Source organism: Colias croceus, chromosome 8, assembly GCF_905220415.1.
Source record: "Colias croceus chromosome 8, ilColCroc2.1".
Taxonomy (NCBI): Eukaryota; Metazoa; Arthropoda; class Insecta; order Lepidoptera; family Pieridae; genus Colias; species Colias croceus.
The window spans coordinates 11571298-11590070 of NC_059544.1; the positions used below are offsets into that span (position 1 = coordinate 11571298).

The following is an 18773-nucleotide window of genomic DNA, read 5'->3' on the forward strand; positions in this document are numbered from 1 at the left end:
AAATCATTTTCAAATAATAATTAGTCTAGTAATTTTTTAAATAGACCATTAATAGTTAATATTAGTTTTAATGAATGATGCTGGACCGATTTCTATTCTTTTTTTGTCGTACCAAAATTTTGTCGGTCGGAAAATTTGATAGTCATATACATATATTTAAAATATATTTAAAATGCAATAGTTTTCATCGCGATATATTAAAACAAAAAAAAAACAATAAATTAAAAACAACTTCTTTATTCAATATATAAATTATTACAAGTAACTTATCTTAGATGATCACATTTTAATTGACATTTTGTTTAATAATAAAGTCTTTTATGTAATTCTTAAGACTATGAAAGCACGAATTCAGATCCGTGAATATTCATTTTTCATTCAACAAGTTATTTTGATTTGTATGATCTGAGGTATTTTTCAGTAGTAATATTATGTTATAGTCTAGTTTTTATTGTTATTTTATAGGAGTTTTGACAAGCATAATATTTAAAATTAACAATTACAACAAACGGTTCCATGCAAAAATATCGTACAGAGTATAAAAATATCAGTCTTCAGTATTCATTTGATCACTAACAAACAATTATCATACTAAAACGTGAGATTGCTCGTGCCGACTAATCGACGTCCGTGTCCATGGGCTGCGAGAGGTCTGCGGGCGGCGCGAGCAGGTCTGTGGGGGTGGCGGGGTCTGCGGGGTCTGCGGGGTCGGCGGGGTCGGCGGGGTCGGCGGGGCTGAGCGGCGGCGCGGGCGCGGCCAGCGGGCGCAGCGCGTCGCGCAGCTCCACGTAGCGCCGCTTGAAGGCGAGCCCGCAGCCGCGCGAGCGCCGGAACTCCAGCATGACGCGCTCGGCGCCGCCGCCCGCCGCGCGCACGCGCACCGCCCACGCGCGCATCTTCACCGACCCGCACTCGATCGCCAGCTGAACGTGACAAATTATCTACGTTTTAAAAACGTTGCGAAACAATCTGTGTACCTCAAAGAACTCTAAACGTCTTGTCCGGTGGACGATCGCATAAACGATAAAAATGATTCATCGGTGATGGATTATAACATCGAGAAAAACACGGTTTAATAAGCTCGTGGAATCATTGTATCGTTACTGATTTTCAATAAGCGTACATAAAATAAAATGAGCATTAAATCTGTGCATTCAGAGGAGGGGGTCGGGCACTCACGATGCGGGGGTGCAGGTAGCGCCACAGGTAGCCGCGCGCGTCCAGCAGGTCGGTGAGCGCGCGCAGGGCGGCGGGCTCGGGCGCGCGCACGAACACGCGCGTCATGCGGCGCACGAGGCGCTGCAGCGGCGCCGGCCCGCGCTCGGGCGAGCCCAGCAGCAGCTCGTCGCCGCGCGCCGGCTGCGAGTAGCTCAGCAGCTCGTCCATGTCGCGCGCGCTGAGCCCGTCCGCGTCGCCGCCCGCCCCGCCCCCCGCCCCGCCCGCCGGCTGCGAGCTCCACACGCGCGCGCCGTCCGTCGCGTCTGTCGCACAACACACAACACGGCTTAGATACGAGCCATTCACACGGATACACATACGACCTCTGAACTCTTGCTTCTGGCAGAGTATAGCAATAGCATAAAATCACAGTATTACCATATTTCCTACAGTAGTGCGACGAATGTACTTGTGCAGAGAAACGGAGGGGAACTGGCGGGGGGTCGGGCGACGCGGGCCGCGTAAAGCAATCACGCTGAGATTGCTTTACCTATCGCGAAAGGACGACGCAGTCACATGAGTAGAAAGACGGAACAGAGACTAAGCTTCAAACAACCGCGCGAATCGATTGCACTACTACAAGTACGCGGGGCATGTGTGTGTGACCACAGGCCGCTTGTCGCGTACGCAGCGATTCTGGAAAAAACCGGTTTGCGCTTGCACAGGCTGAGGACAGTCTCAGGGTTGATACGACGCACGTTGTTTGATTTATTAGTTGCAACTTGCAAGTTTGAATATCTATATATTATATAAAACTCAAAGGTGACTGATATAGTGATCTATCAACGCACAGCCCAAACCACTGGACGTATCGGGCTGAAATTTGGCATGCAGGTAGATGTCATAACGTAGGCGTCCCCTAAGAAAGGATTTTGATCAATTCTACCCCCAAGGGGATAAAATAGGGGATGAAAATTATTACCATGAAAATTTTTCTTTTCCACGCAGGCGAAGCTGCGGGCAACAGCTAGTTTTAATATAAAACGTAATATTTTATTGTTAAAAATGGTTGTTTATTGTACTGTGTGTATGAATAACACTAGAAAAACTAAAAATATATCATACTTCAACTATCCCAGGGAGTACAATAGGTGAGTAAATATTTTGATTATTACTTTTTCAAGTAAGTACCTACTTGCGTTTATTTTATTAGATCCATTTTGAATAAGAAGAGAATTGTACACGGTGTGTTTTTACCTTTCATTATTATTACAAGTTTAGCATTTGTAAGTAAGTATGTAATGATGTGTAATTATAAAACTATTTAACAAATGTTTTGTTTTATTTGTCTTAACCTATTGTGACAACCCTACCAAAATAGGTAACAATTTTGCACGTTCTTAAGAAGCTTAGTCTCTGTTCCGTCTTTCTACTCATGTGACGCAGTCGTATTTTTTGTGTAATAATTTTATTATACATAGGTACTTACATATTCTGTTATGGCGCGCACAAACTGTTCCGTTTACGGATGTAAATCTACATTGAAATCCCAGAAGGAAACAATATTTCATATGTTGTCCTCATTATTTCCTAATCAGATTGTACATCCCAATGCGAATGCATTACTTAGTTAAATGTTATAATATACAATTAAGAACATCCAAAAATAAAGTGTCCACGTAAATAATATTTAGCAGTGCAATATCTGTAATTATATATTTATGAACAAATAATTACATCAGATTTAATAATCGCAATTATTTTGAATGTACATAGAATAAATGATTTCATCATAATACATATTAATAATCACAATTGTTTTATTTCCCATTTGTTGCAACCCTAGCGTATTTTCGTGTGGCAGCGTAAGTACCTACGCTGGCGGCGGCATCGCGCGACATCAAAGGCGATTCCTTACTGTAGGAAATAATATTGTAATACTGTGATAAAATCATTAGTTAACTATTAATTATTATTCATATATGAAAATGAGGACGAGTTATGTGAAAAAAAACAAAACTTTTATCCTTATAATATTATGGTCTCTTATTAAAAAAATAATATCGATTGACTCAAAACAACAACAAAAATACAAGATTTCTATTAAACCAATCTAAATATTATAATCGTGATAATATTGTAAACTATACGTTTTCAAGTATTATTCTTTTGAATACAGTATTTTTAAAATTATGGAATTAGACGGTAAATAATGAGGTCCGCTCAGTATATGATCAACTTTGAAAAAGTAACACCAAATATAAACCAAAGACAAATGTGTTCTGTGAAAAAAATCATGAAATTTGGATGTGTTATAAACAGGTGCGTGTCAGGCAACGATCAGTGTAGAATATACAACGTAGAATGAAGGAAGATATTATCTCAAACTGACAATTGTTAATTAATTAATTCACGTTTTGCTTAACTGTACCACAATATACAGATACATACAGTAAGGAAACTTCATACAAAATGTTCGAAATGGCTCCCCCCCCCCCCATCAAGCGTGTTTACGAGGGTATTGAGGGGGATCGATAGTAGCGGGTGACACATCCACAGATTTTGAATGACAAAGATACATAGTATAGAAAAAAGTTTAAAGTGATGTCATTTCACATTAAATAAATATCGATTGTTTCAGTTTGTAGCCCTTTCAATAATTATATTTGTAAATACCGTATCTGACTACAAGTTAAAAAGAGACTATTTTTTTAATTTCTATACAAATGATACCTATTAGGAGTCCATGAAGTCTGTTTAAAGATAGCATCTATTTTTTACGCAATCTAGAAGAGCACGAAAATCTAAAAAAATGGAAACCTTAAAAAAATCTTGTTTAAATTAATGTGCATAATTACGTAAATATTAGGGAAGAAAAAGATAGATATTATAATTATTGTATTTTTATCGATACGTGGCGTCTCCACTTTGTCAATCACTAAGCCTGTCAAACTATTTTCTTTTTCATCCTAAAACAAAAAGGTGGAGGTTCTATGCTCGTATAATAATAATTTTAATTTATTTTTGCATATTTTGTGTTTTTTAGTTTAATTTAATTTATCGTTTTAAAAATAATTTAGTAGGTATACCTACATACAAGTATTGTTAATTCTGGTTTAAAATAATTATTATTGAATATATGTATCATACAAATATCAAGCATTATAAATAATTTAGGTAGGTACATTAAATAGCCTTCGGCGTCCATAACGAAACAAGATTTCGAAATACAGTACTGATAAAAACGTATTTACTTTTACAAGCTGTATTAATTCGGATTGTTTCTTCTTGTAAATTCATATTTGGGCTACACCATTTTTGTATTTTAACGGGTTTTAATCTCAAAATTACCACAAAATCGACTGTGAAAAAAAGCAAACAGAAATATACAGGCCGAATTGATAACCTCCTCCTTTATTTTGAAGTCGGTTAAATATCAAAAAGGTAACAGCCCTATAGCTATACGTCATAATTTCATCGCAGGGGCTTAGTTTCCTAACTGTATGTACGTAGTATATATCTGTCAACTGTGACTGTACATTACGTAAAATTAGGCAACTTTTCATTTAAAGACACGGAACACTAAAAAAAAAATAACAAAATTGCAAATAAGAGATTGCATAAATTATAATAATATACATACAACATACATTTCAATTTATTCACGCCATCATCATAGATTTCTTCAAATCTTCAACCGTCGATATGAGCTAGCGCGATGCTTTGGTAATCTAGCTTTATGAGCAAATCACGTCATGGAGCTAAATCGCCAAAGGACCGAACCGAGCCCAGTTCTCGAAGGCGACTGGCGCGAAGCGAAGGCGAGGCGGGTCGAAGCGAAGGCGAGGCGTGGCGTCGGGCTGAGGCACCAGGCGTCTCTGAGACCGGCGCCACTCAGAGTCACCTAGTACCTGACCCGAACGCACCGCATCCTCGAGCCATATACGTCCGTCTCGGGTCCGCTTCTGTATTTTAGGATATCATTTGACAGTACAAAACATAGAAAATAAAAAGGGGGCGGCGGTACCTGTGGGCTCGCGCTCGTCGCGCAGCCAGCGGTGCGCGAGCAGCGCGTCGAGCGCGGGGCGGCGCGCGGGGTCGGGGCGCAGCGCGCGGCGCAGCAGGCCCAGCGCGCCCGCCGCCAGCCTGCGCCACGCGCCGCGCGGCGGCTCGCCCCCGCTCGCGCCCTGCGCCCACGCCCGCCACGCGCAGTACCGCGCGTCCTCCTCGCTGGCGCGCTCCCACGGCAGCTCTGCAAGCGGTCGCCGAATGAGACGCGTCGGCCGGCCGTGCGGGTGCGGGCGGTCCATGCGGCGAGGCTTCGAGGCTGCGAGGAGGCGGCGCCTCGTAACTTCGGTACCATAACTTTAGGGAGCGACAACGCCTACAGCTAGGATACCAAAGAGACGAGAGGCGGCCCGCGCCGGGCTGCACGCGCGAGCGACACACTCTTCGTTTCGATCGAAAGATGCTTTATGAGGTTAGATTCTCAATGGGCCGAACGAGATTCTAAAAGTTTACAATTTACTAGATAACCGAGCTCCGATATCTACGTGTTCTTAATGAGGATTTATATTTTTAATGTATTCGTATATTTTTTGTTTTCAACGGATAAATTTAGTGAATTGAGAACTTAACCTTAATAAAAATCGAGCCAAACCATCACACTCATTTCAGTGACAGATCAAGCTTATGAAGTGAACTTATCATGACATGCAAATTTTTGTGATTTTAATTTAGTTTATGAGCGAATGGTTTTGCTGATTTTAATGACAATTGACAGGCTGTAAAACACTACAAATACATGCATATATTATTACGATAATTAAAAAATATTGTAACACGACAATACAAAATGCAACTAATCCATACATAACACAATCACTATTATAGTAGAGTCATTTTAATAGGCAACATTTGACAGTTCAACAAAATTCAACAACGTAACCTAGTAACGACGGCATAGAATTACTATAGTTACTATTTCGTTTTGTTAGAACTGCACATTTGTTAAACTTTTTTCAATTACCATTACATATTAATAATAATAACCGATACGAGTAATTTTAATATTTGATTTTACTAATAAACCATTCGAAACATAATAAACAATTTCTGATTAAAAAAACTGACGTCGCTATAATGATGTGTCAGTTAACCTTTTTTCTTTTTAAGTACAAGAGATGTTACTCTAAAATTCGAAATGTGATATCTAGAATCGGATGCAATGATTACTTGTGAATAAATATCACCATAAATTATTAATAAATGCTTGTGTTTATAATAAACCAAATATTATTTCTTATTCTTTTAAATTATCTATAAAGTACAGGTGTACTTTAAGTATTCAGGTGAATAAACATTTTTTTTAATTATGTAGATGCCTGTTTCATTTTGCTCCTTTGAATTTACGAAAGATTTGCCTGATGAATTTTAAAATTGCCATATTATGTTTCAAGTCCGATTGACATGTGTTTCATGTCCGTATCGATTAATTCACTTTAATCGATGTTTTTACGCAGGTTACCTCCCTACGAAGATAACATTGATAGACGTCAAATGTTACCTATTAAATTGGCTCCACTATTGTGTTTTTCAGAGAGTACAAAACTTGAAGGGATAGATTATTTAAAATAAATAAACACTAATTTCGAACTGTGTGACATTCCTGGAAACAACATAACACTGGATTTGATTCTGTTGTTAATAATGCACAAGAAAACATAATGTACATACTAATATTATTATGTGTATTACTGATTCATACACATACATAAAGGTTGCTGTTAAACATTCAACTATCAAGTTATAAATTGTATTTTGTTACAGGTTACTGAACACTTATTGTAAAATTTGTATTTTGTACTTGATTACTAAAAAATTAATGATATAAGCCAATATATAAATAGTGAAGCAAAAACATAACAAGAATAAATTTCGATTCCGTTAGAAAAGCACATTTCATATATGATATACATTATACAGAGTGTCCCACCATCGGTATACTAAGCACGAGGCTATAGTTTTGCATACGCAGAGTACGTAAAAAATACTTATAAAATTCCAGACGCATTTTTTTAAATAGATGAATTCAACTAACTTTAACTTTAACTCCAGTGCCTTTAGCCCTAACAAGCAACCCGCCCAACTTTGCCACCTGCACGTGAGCATGCCGGCTGCGCGAAGCTACAGAAGAAAACATGGATTTTAAGCAAAAATTGAGCAAAACATTTTCGACGTAATTTTGTTAAGTATTTTTTACGTGATCAATGTATGCAAAACTACAAGTCCCTTCGCGCTTAGTATACCGATAGTCGGACAGCCCGTATATAAAGATATAGTATTAAGAGGAAATATTTGTTTTTATGTATGTCTGTAATCGTAATAGATTAACTCAAAAATAAAAAGCGATTTTGAAAATCTTTTCACGATAGAATATTCATGAGTTACACAATGGTGCATTTCTTTTTATCAAATGAAATGAAAATTTATTTATTTGTTTGAAAATTAATTTCTTTTTATCATTTGTCAACAAAGGCTGGGCGGCTAGTTAATCTTTGATTACCATAGAGAAGTAAGGATCATTCGATTTGTATATTCAAATAAGTATCGTAGGACGTAAGTGATGAAAGTCAATCATAGACAGTTTATCTCGGTACAGTTTAGCGGTCGCGGGTGTGCGTACCTCCGACGAGCATGGCGAGCAGCACGAGCGCGGCGGCCCACAGGTCGGCGGGCGGCGCGCGGTACGGCCGGCGCGGCGCCGCCAGCACCTCGGGCGCGGCGTACGGCTCCGTGCCGCACACGCGCGACAGCAGCCGCTCGCGCGCGCCGTGCCTGCGGGGGGCGGCGCGTTAGTGGGCGCGCTAGTGGGGCGGGGGGGGGGAGCGGGCCGACAGACACTCACCGGAACAGCGTGGCCATGCCGAAGTCGGATATCTTGAGCGTGTCGTTGTGGTCGAGCAGCAGGTTCTCGGGCTTGATGTCGCGGTGCGCCACGCCGCGCGCGTGCAGGTAGCGCAGGCCGGCCGCCAGCTGCAGCCAGTAGCGGCGCGCGCTGCCCGCCGCCATGCCCGCGTCCGGCTCTGCACACCACACTCCGCTCAGCCCACCAGCCCACCAGCCCACCAGCCCACCACCCGTCCGCCCGACGCGCTAGCCTTCGCCGCCGTGGCCGAAGGCCATTTCAGACTCGCTTCGAATCTATTCTTAAAAAAGAAAATCTAGTCTCTTTTAGGGTCGACGACGGACGAGTGGTCGGAGACATTATTATTTTATAAACAAAAATCTAAACCGCCTTCAAATTGTCAGAAAAGAAAAGCGAATTTATATGTTAAATGTGGTGCCGTTTAAATTCGATTTGGCAACAGTTTGAATCAGAAACACTATCGAAATTTGTTCACCCAATTTCGATTGGACATCGTCGATGTGTATATCGTACTTTTGACAATAATAGTGCGAATTTACAATTTTATATTATAATATTATCTCACTCTTAAGTAACTCTAAAATGGAATTCCTCGGATTCTGACGGATACGGTCCTCCCGGGGTTTCAGTTCTTAATACGAGGAGCTGTGTTAATTATTATTGTTCGTTAAAATCTATCGATGCGTCGATCTAGTGCGCCGCACCCGTCACTGCCGCGGGAGAACCGGCAACTCGTCGAGAGAAGCGAAATGTCCCACCGATACGATCGAAGAGCTCGCCGCCTTGCGCGTACTCGAGGAAGAGATAGTGCACGCCGGCGTGGTGGCGCTCGCCCAGACAGCGCAGCACGTTGGGGTGCCGCAGCGCGCGGTGCAGCGCGGCCTCGCGCGCGCCCGCCGCGCCGCCCGCCGCCTCGCGCACCGCCTTCAGCGCCACGCACGCGCCCGACCGCGCGTGCATCAGCAGCCGGACCCTGCGACCGACACTCCACTTTACACGTCGTCGCTAGTTACATCCTTGTGATACAATAATAATCGTTATGCCTAGCGTTACGCGAACTTCACATTATGCTACCAAGAAGAAATATTTGAGTTCAAATAAAAACAATGCAATATTAGTTGATTAGAAAAATTCTCGGATATAATTACATCTGTAACTATTTCTGCACACAAATTTTTCCATAATGAATAAATTCTAATAGTGATTAAGTTGTACTACACGGTATGCCTTATGTACAATGTTCATGTTTCTAATAATTAGGGTCCGAACCACAGAAGGAAAAACCGGAACCCTTATAGGATCACTGTTGTCTGTCCATCTGTCAGGACCTTAGAGTTTATTGCTATAGAGCGCGTGTCACTATTATATTCTTGCAACGACAACAACTTGCAAGTCTAATTCCGCGTTTCCACTTGCAAGTAGACTTGCAAGTTGCTGTCAGACAGACTGTCGGACATTTCTCGCGGAAGTTTTCTTGCAGGTGGACAGGCGGCCTTATAAGCCCAAATTGGAACATTTTCCTTGACATACACAATCAGTATATAAACAATACCTATCAAAATAAATCAACGAGAAATATTTTGTTTGTTTTTATATAAAAATGGTGAAATGTGCGGTGCCATGTTGTAAAATTATTCCCGTAAGCAAAGTAACAGAAAAAATAATATTTCTTTTCATCGGTAAATAGTTTTTCATTCATAATTTAATCATTTCTGAAAATTTTGAAAAGTCTGAAAAGGGGTTGCGAGAGACGCGGGACGGGACAGCTCTAAGGTGCAAACCCTTTTTCTCAGGAACGTGTGGAAGTATCAAGGTGAAATTATATTATCAAATTTGAAATAGAAGTTTATAGAAATAAAGTTTGATTTTATCACAAACTTAAACTTTAAAGGTATTATAGACATGATTTTTTGATGTGAATTTTGATATATTATGTACATATTATGTAAGCTTAACATTAAAATTATAAAAAATATGTTTTTTTATAATACGTTTTATTTTGTAAGGAACCTTTAGTGCGCGAGTTCGACTCACACTTGAACGGTTTATTTTGTTTAAGAATTATGTACTTACATATATATAGCACAAATTTGGCACAATCCTTAGCATTGCTGTTATTTTAAACATATTTCTTAAAAAAATTTACTGATTAAGTTGTCATTGCTTTGTTTTTTTAATTACATATTAACTTACTTAAAATAAATGTGAAACCAAAATACAATGATGATTAATGATTATGATTTATTTACAATACGAAACTTATAACTTGTAGCCAAATGTATTTAATTTCTAAACGAAAGACAATCGAAGGGTCGCCGGTCGCCATAACGGAAATTCGGCGGATGACATTCATAATTTAATTTTCATTACTTATTTAATTACAATAAAATAATGGGTTGTGTATATTTTATAATCCTAACTTTATAGTACCTACTAGATAAATACGAAAGTAACTCTGTCTGTCTGTCTCATCTTCACGCCTCAGTCACTGAAGCGATTTCGATGAAATTTGGTACAGCGATAGCTTGAGATCTGAGAAAGGATATTGGATAGGTTTTATCCCGGAAATCATACCTAGCGGATTTTCCTTAGACAACGCGAGCGAAGCCGCGGGCCTTAAGTTAGTTTGGAACAAAAGTAGGTATTAGGTATATGTATTAGATAAAATATTTTATTCATTAACATTTAAATCAAGAACGTAAATAGTTTTTAGTTTTATTATTTTATGATTAGGAGCGTATGTCATATAACTACAATATACATATTATTATTATTTTAAAGTTTTAGAATAGTCGGACTATGAAATGCAAATAGTAGCATACCTACGCCATTTTATGCACGGCGCTTATGCCGAAAATACGTGTTTATGTAAAAAACGCGAAGTCTGGCCGCGCGCGCCACTGACCGCGCGAGGTGGATAAACTTTCAAGGATGCTCTCCGCGCCACTAACACTTTTTGTGCGTTGCAGCACCTACATCCGCTTTCCGAGCGTGCCCGCTGGCCCGCCGCGCTGGCCCGCTGGCCGAGCCGGGCCCGCTGGCCGAGCCGGGCCCGCTGGCCGAGCCGCGCCCGCTCGCGCCGCGCCCGCCCGCTCGGCGCCCGCCAGCGCCATCCCGGTACGGTTACGTAATAGAGCTCACGGCTATTTCACATTTTCGATTATATTATCTTACACTTAGCTCACTTTAATAGATTTATTTACATAAAAGAAGACAATGGACGAAATATTAAAACGAAAAAATTTACTAGACACAAAGAAACAAGCAAAGTTTAATCTAGGGAAATGTATAATATTCATCAAAAAATATAAATGCAACTATAGTTTTAAGAAGGCTAAGATGTACCTACACCTAAGTATATCTTAGCTTGATAAAGAAAGACTGTACAGTACCCACAAAGCAACATGAAATAAAACTATCATAACTAACTTACCTATATAAAGATGCAAGCCTTTGATGTGTAAAACAAATCCAAACCTACCTAACGTACCTATATACCTACTTTCTTTGAAAATACATAAAATTTTGTTCATAGAAATACCTAAGTCCAATTTTAATAACATAATAAATTTTTGACAAAAATCTTAACTGCCTTTGAATTTTCAGTCACAAAATTGTATAAAAGACCAACCCGAAGGCACTAGCTCTTAAATAAAAACAAAATTTATTCATTCAGGTGAAAGTTGGTAACAAATCATATGAAAACAGTTGAATTAACTTAAGAAAACCTCCTATATATTTGAAGTCAGATGAAAATAGTTATTACGATTTTTAATTAATACTACTTAATACATATGTACATACATAATATCTTTAATCAATCAATGGATTACATTTACATGAATGTTCTGTACCATTCTATGCTTCAAATTCATTTCAATAAGAAAAAAGAAATGGCCAAGTAAGCTAAGCTGCTAACTTAAGTAGAATATGTTTTTTTTAAACAACAATCCAAAAAAGGATATGCTAGTGCTAATCTCATAAAAAATTTAGTAATTAATAAATTAAATTTCACTGAATATTATAAAAAATAAAATGTTATTTTTTCTGTTGTACCTATAGCTGTTAATTCCTCAAAATAATAATTTTCGTTTGTAACAAGATACCTACCTACCTAATAAACTGACACTATGAATTAACTTTGCATGAACCAAATAAAATCTCTATGTAAGTTTGGACCTTATTCCAAGTGAGAAAAAAAATAGGTAAATAATACGTACTGTTTACATAATATCTTTAGACTGGTACATACCTTTGTTTAATAAATAATGTAAAATACCGTTTTTGGTTAATTATAACGATTAAAAACATTGGCTTTTTACGGATTTATCGTAAAAATAAACTTACTCTCCATAGGCCCCTTCACCCAGCACCTGCGTGACGACCCACCCTTCCACGAATTCGCCGCCTGAAGACATGGCTCCTCGGTCCTGCAACACCTGCTAGCTTTAGCATGGAATTTAGAATCCTAGCTTATGTTGGTGAACCGGCTAACTGCTCAGAAATGACCACGCCATGTCCCGCCACAGAGGTCAAAAATTGCGGTATATAGCCATTTAACGCAAAAAATATTAACAAATTATTACCGGTCGATAGCTCTGCTTTAATATATGCCAGTTGCAGCATTACTTTTTCACGTAAATCACTTAAAATCAGTACTAAATGGCGGAAGGCACGTGGAGTTTAGCGAACAAAGCCTTTGCCGAACTTGACGTCGCCCCGTCGCCTACCTCGCCCGATAACGGTAATCATTATTTCTATATTACACGATAATGATCAAGTATTTTGTAATCTGCAACGACACCGAAAAACATTTGATAATTAATTATTAATCAAATACTAACCTTAGCCGTTCTTACACCATTTTGCCATTTTTCTTTTCCTTCTTTCTACAAATCGTTCACCAATCGGCAACCAACCCGACCGCGCCGTCGAGCTCAATCGGCTTTTTTTTTGCACGAAAGATCAATGGCTAGTCACGTTCGGAAATATAAACACAATAGTCAGTACTTTAGTGAAAAGTTAAATTATTTATTTTTAAATATTACTTTAGAAATATATCTACTTAAATATGCGTAATTTATTATAGTGCAAGTAAAAAATATCATCAATAATTCAATAGACTCAATATTGTAAATATAGGTACAGTTTCTAATTTACTATCTTCTTGATTCATTTTTGTTGTTAGAATCTTATTTTAGACATGTATCAAAATAAAACAATTAATATTATGTTAGTTAACGATTGTAATTTATTTTAATCTTTATTATTAAATAGCTTTAAATAGAGTCTGGCCAGCCAAAGCTGAATCCAGTGTTTTTTGTAGCGGCCACACTATCTGGAATGTTAAAGTTCAGACGTTCGAATATGGTACGGACCGCACCGTGACCTTGGTGCGCTCCGGACCATATTCGATTTTAACCAATACAGCATGAATCCTTAACCAATTATGTACCTTGAATACGTTGTTAATTTAATATAGATCTATATTATAGCCCATTACACCGTATGATTTAAGTTAATATTTTCGAAGATTTAAGAAGCCGGGGCGGGTCGCTAGTTTCCAATAAAACAAGATGTCACTTTTTCGGGCCTAAAAACATATAGTGCGACGTCCTCACTCCTCGCTGTCCAGTAGCACGGAAAAACGGACCGATTGGTACGGTGCGGTCGTGTGGCGAGTCGATCGCACCGCACGAGTGCGGTGGTCAGGTCGTACCAAGTTCGAACGTCTGTTAATACTATTATCATGGCGAAGTTGTGGCGAAGTCATGGCGTTTCTGCGCTATTTAGTTGTCATTTTTGTTGAAAAAGGTTCAACTTATTTGCGAATTCATTGGTTTTAGAGTTGAAATATGGGTAAAACTATAAAGAATGCTGTGCGGTAGCTTTTATTTATAATAATTAGTAAATACAAAGAGTTACAATGATTAGTAAATACAAAAAAAAAAAAAATAATGTAAGTATGTTTTATAGGGCTACCACACCCTTTATTAACTTTTAAATCCTGATTTTTTGTGTTCCTAATGTACCCATATATAGTATGATCACCTCTAAAGAATATCAAAAGTATTAAAAATTTTTTTCCTAACTAAGCCAATGACATTTTTTAAATTTGCCGCCTTTTACTGGGTTCAGCTTTGGCTGGCCAGACTCTACTGGTTTTATCGAACATAATAATTATTTCTTCAGTACAATTACTTTTTTTTATAAAGTGCCACAAACTCAAAAACTTAACTGACGGTGGCAAAAACTGGAACTACGTGCCGCCTTTTTGAAATGTCACATTTGCACAGACTTTTCATACGGAATATTTTGTATAAATAAAAAGTTACATAATAATGTTAATTTACACTTGATTTACACCATTGGTAATGACATTATTTTTACCCTTGCATCCGGGGAAATACTATTTAGCGGCACAGCGGCACTAAAATCGACATCAGTGACACCGTCACCGGGTCAGTTAAGTTTGTGGCACTGTACCCATCTATTTTTTTATCTGCATTCGATGTGTTGTATTCGTAGGTTGTATTATTGGTTGTATTCTTGGTTGTATTGCGTCATGATGTCATTTGAATGTGACATTAGAAAAATACAAATTTCCTTACGTCTAACGTCAGCTAACGTCATCCCTTTTGTACAACTTTTGTACCTAATTGGAAATATTTGTTTTCCATAAATAGATTGAAAAAAGTGAAAATATGGTTTGTGTGATATAATTATTTTTATATGAATAAATGTAATATTCACATTGAATACTTATGTACCTATATAATACTTAAATAATATTTTTTTTCCAGGCTGGATATTCTGAGGATCAGTTGGCAGGTGAGTCATTAGTGATAATAGTAAGGAAAAATTCTTTAATATCTATTGTTATAGCATTCCACAACAAATGTGACATCTACGAACTTAATATGTAAAAGTGATAAGTAATTCTTGTATTTTTTTAAAGTCAACTTAAAAGTAATTGTCGATAAATAAGTGAAACGTGTCGTTAGCTCGTCGATCGCCCTATGACTCACGTCAATCAACGATCTTACCGAAAGCGTCGCCTTTTGCAACTTGCAAGCGCCCTACATTCCATATAAGGTTTGTATTTTAAACACTCATGTCGGAGGCCGTGTGCAGCGCGCTGCGCTCATTGCGTCGTCAAGTTCTCGCTGGCCAACATGTTTATGTACGAACCGCCCACCAAGCTCAAGCTAACATCTGTTGAAGGTTTGTGGTGCTGGGTGTATGTCTGTCTCATAATACACGTGTCTGTGATAATTAAAGTCCCATTCATTTTACAGAGTTTCAAGAAGCCTTTCAGCTTTTTGATTCTCGTGGAGATGGAAAAATTCATGTGGCGCAGATTGGAGATGCCCTGAGAGCCCTCGGTCAGAACCCCACTGAGTCGGATGTCAAAAAGTGTACTCTCCACTTGAAACCTGATGAGAGAATTTCTTTTGAAGTGTTTCTGCCTATTTACCAGGTATTGACATTTCTACTTTGCTATTGGACCAGTACACTGCTACTATATATAAATATATATCCTTTTATAGATATGCCCTGCATTTAAAGATGTTAAGATCCACAAGAATTAGTTTCAAACACAATATACCTATTTAACTAATGTTATTATTTCAGACACAATCAGTATTCTTATAATGATTGTGTCTTTTTTCATGTAAAAATGTACACAAGTGTACCAAATATTTGCACTTGCGACCTCAAGAATCAAGGTGCTCAAGTTGTTTTGCCATACTCTTGTGACCATAATTTTACTTTTTTGGTTTTATGTTAAGATAATAAACTCAGAATAAGTATTAAATTTCTTGGAACAATATTCTTAGTTAAATATAATTTTTGTAATGTGAAAAGCTTAGTATTATTTTCCAAATTGCAAGGTTAAATAAATAAAAATCCCATCAATCCATATTATATCTATAATTTATGAGATAGTTGGCAAAATAAGTGCATAGGTACCACTCCTGTAAACTGCACATTTTTTCAAATTGATATACCACTACAATTAATTACTTATCAATTAAATTTTTTTATTACAAGTATTTTGCCCTAAGTAGAATATCTTGTACATAACTGAGTATAATAAACATGCTCTTCTAATTGCAGTGCTAATTAAGCAATGGTCATATAAACAGTACTGGTAAAGTAAACTAATAGTGTTAGACCCATTCGTAAAAAAGTCTTCAAATAACTAATAATAACGAAATATATCCGAATTCAAGTGATTTTAACTTGTAACAACAAAGCAGTGTTCGGATATCGGCGTTCTATTGTACTAAATTAGTCGAATTGAAATTTCCAGTTTTCAATCAATTTTCAGTCTATCAATTAACATTCCCAATTCAGCTATATTATTTTATTTTCTGTGTTAACTTTTAAATGTAAACCAATTTTATATATCGATGTTTGATATCTGGCGCCAACACATGAGGTGTTCCCATTTTATTAATCGTAGTCCTACTTGAAGTCAGTTCTTTTTATTTTATTTAGAATTAGCGAACTCGATAGGCGTTGTCCTGTCTTGGAGCAAATTGTCGAATCCGTGAAGTTTATAAGGCCGTTATCGCATTTTCAAAATTTTTTGTCGTAAATTTCTTGAGATTTTCTTTCCTAAGGGCTAAGATCCTTCCACTGACACTAACGAAAACATCGAAATAAGAGTTATATGCGGGATTTCAGTTCACATCAGTATTCTTATAATGTTTATCCTCTCAATCATTTAGTTTGTTTATGTTAATGTTACAAATCATAAATTTGCAGGCGATATCGAAAGCTCGAAGCGGCGACACGGCCAATGACTTCATCGAGGGCCTCAGGCACTTCGACAAGGACGGCAACGGCTTCATTTCGTCGGCGGAGCTGCGCCATCTGCTCTCCACCCTCGGGGAAAAGCTCAGTGACGACGAGGTAATTGATTCAAGTAATTTCAATTAAGAGGACATTACATCTAAGCCACGATTGAATTCGTCACTTACATGTGATTCAGAATTTCAAGTCAATTTGATATGAATTCAGATTAGATCAGTAATTAAATGCTGAAATTAAAATATTTGGTAATGTTGTTTGTGAAATTAGTCTATACTAGATTTTCTCCCGCGGCTTCGCCCACATTTTCAAAGAAAAGACCGCATCCCGTTCCTCTGGATAAAAAGTAGCCTATGTGTTATTCTTGGTCTTCAGTTACCTACATAACAGATTTCATTGTAATCGGTTCAGTAGTTTTGACGTGAGGGATTAACAAATATCCATGATCCGTACTACTCAAGTTTGGCGTGTATAATATCAGCAGGATGTTTGGTTGGTTGTAATGCCTTGTCGTGTGGGCAGGTGGAGCAGCTGCTGCAGGGGCAGGAGGACTCGCAGGGCAACATCAACTACGAGAACTTTGTGCATCTCATCATGCAGGGTTGATGCCATCTCTCATATAATAACAAAACTTTAAATACTATATCATTAATTATTATAAGATATTATATTAACTTTATATTTGTAATGTTTTTAACTGCATTGTACTTAGATGTTTTTACAAAACTTGTTTGTGAAATGGGTAATTAATTCATTTACATTTTTATCAGTGGCATAACCGGAATGCGTGTGACGAAACGCGCCTATTCTTACCGTTTTGTTGAAGTCGAACAAATAATGTGACGTTGTAATAATTAATTGAAGCATTGGGTGCAACAAGGGCGTATGTTGTAAAATAGAGTTTCGAGAAAAATGATAATGAAAGTTGTAATGCCTTACATTATTTTAATACTTATAATTTGACTTACATTTACTGTATAATTTATTAGACCCATGATTTAGCAAAAAGATGAAGGTATTATGATTATTTTGAAAAAATCAGAAATATCATAAAATCAATTTTTTTTAACTTGTGTTATCCGCCCTTGTTGCACCCAACTGGTAAAACAGATAGGACGTTAATTTTGCTATTGATTTTGCGTTGAAAATAAAATAAGAAATGTAAGTTAATGTCTATTTATTACAACCACCGTTCAAATATTCAACTTAATCATTTTTTCTGACTTTCGTGGTTTTAATCAGATTCATCAAAATGGACTTTGGCCGTTTTTCCGAGATTTTTAGTAGCGACAGTAATTTCCTTTCTGCAAATGTTTATCTTTAATCCGTCTACTGTTAAAAAGTATTTCCATTGAAAGTTTCAACTTATCAGGCCCAACATTTTCTCTCAACTTTAACACTTTTTCTAAACACGACATTATGAGGGTATCTTGCTGCGCATTGTCACCTATGTTTCAAAAGTTACAAAAAAATCTTCTCTGTGCATTTTTTTGGAACAACACGTGGTAATATGTTAACAAACTTTTCTAGGTATCTTCCTTCCTTGAGCTGGTGTATATTCTTCACCAAAACTTCTCTAACTTTCGGCACGTTTTTTTTTCACATGTTTTCATTCTTCACCTTCTTTCTTCCCCTTTTTTGAGGGGCTCATGTTCGCTCTGGTCAGCATCTGATCTTAAGTCACTTGAATCACTCGTTTCAATCATTTTTTACACAATAAGTTTTTACAAACTGCAGACAGGTCGTAAAGTGTTCGAATTTAAACGCACTTTTGATATCTATGCAATAAGGGCGTAGTGCCACCTTTGACATTATTGATTCTCACGCCATCAAAAAGCGGCTGATCTAAACAAGTTTTCGGGATACG

General features: G+C 37.7%; 2 protein-coding genes across 3 annotated transcripts; one reads left to right on the plus strand and one right to left on the minus strand.

Moving 5' to 3' along the window:
* Positions 1-221: 221 nt before the first annotated feature.
* On the minus strand, positions 222-13120 carry LOC123693726 (serine/threonine-protein kinase Chk1). The gene is made up of 8 exons (XM_045638924.1): positions 12931-13120; positions 12434-12516; positions 8845-9059; positions 8066-8243; positions 7844-7995; positions 5186-5485; positions 1180-1586; positions 222-923 (listed from the first exon to the last, which is right to left on the minus strand). The coding sequence occupies exons 2-8, from the start codon at positions 12502-12504 to the stop codon at positions 618-620; spliced, it is 1629 nt and encodes a 542-aa protein (XP_045494880.1). The 5' UTR covers positions 12505-12516; positions 12931-13120; the 3' UTR covers positions 222-617.
* A 1561-nt stretch (positions 13121-14681) lies between these two features.
* Positions 14682-17762, plus strand: LOC123693837 (myosin-2 essential light chain). 2 transcript variants are annotated; one of them, XM_045639076.1, is made up of 5 exons: positions 14682-14793; positions 14890-14917; positions 15385-15566; positions 16862-17008; positions 17429-17762. In XM_045639076.1, exons 1-5 carry the CDS (start codon positions 14791-14793, stop codon positions 17510-17512), a joined length of 444 nt encoding a protein of 147 aa, XP_045495032.1. In that variant the 5' UTR covers positions 14682-14790; the 3' UTR covers positions 17513-17762. The 2 variants fall into 2 exon arrangements, with proteins under 2 accessions (XP_045495032.1, XP_045495031.1); XM_045639075.1 differs by lacking the exons at positions 14682-14793; positions 14890-14917 and adding an exon at positions 15177-15310.
* Positions 17763-18773: the final 1011 nt, after the last annotated feature.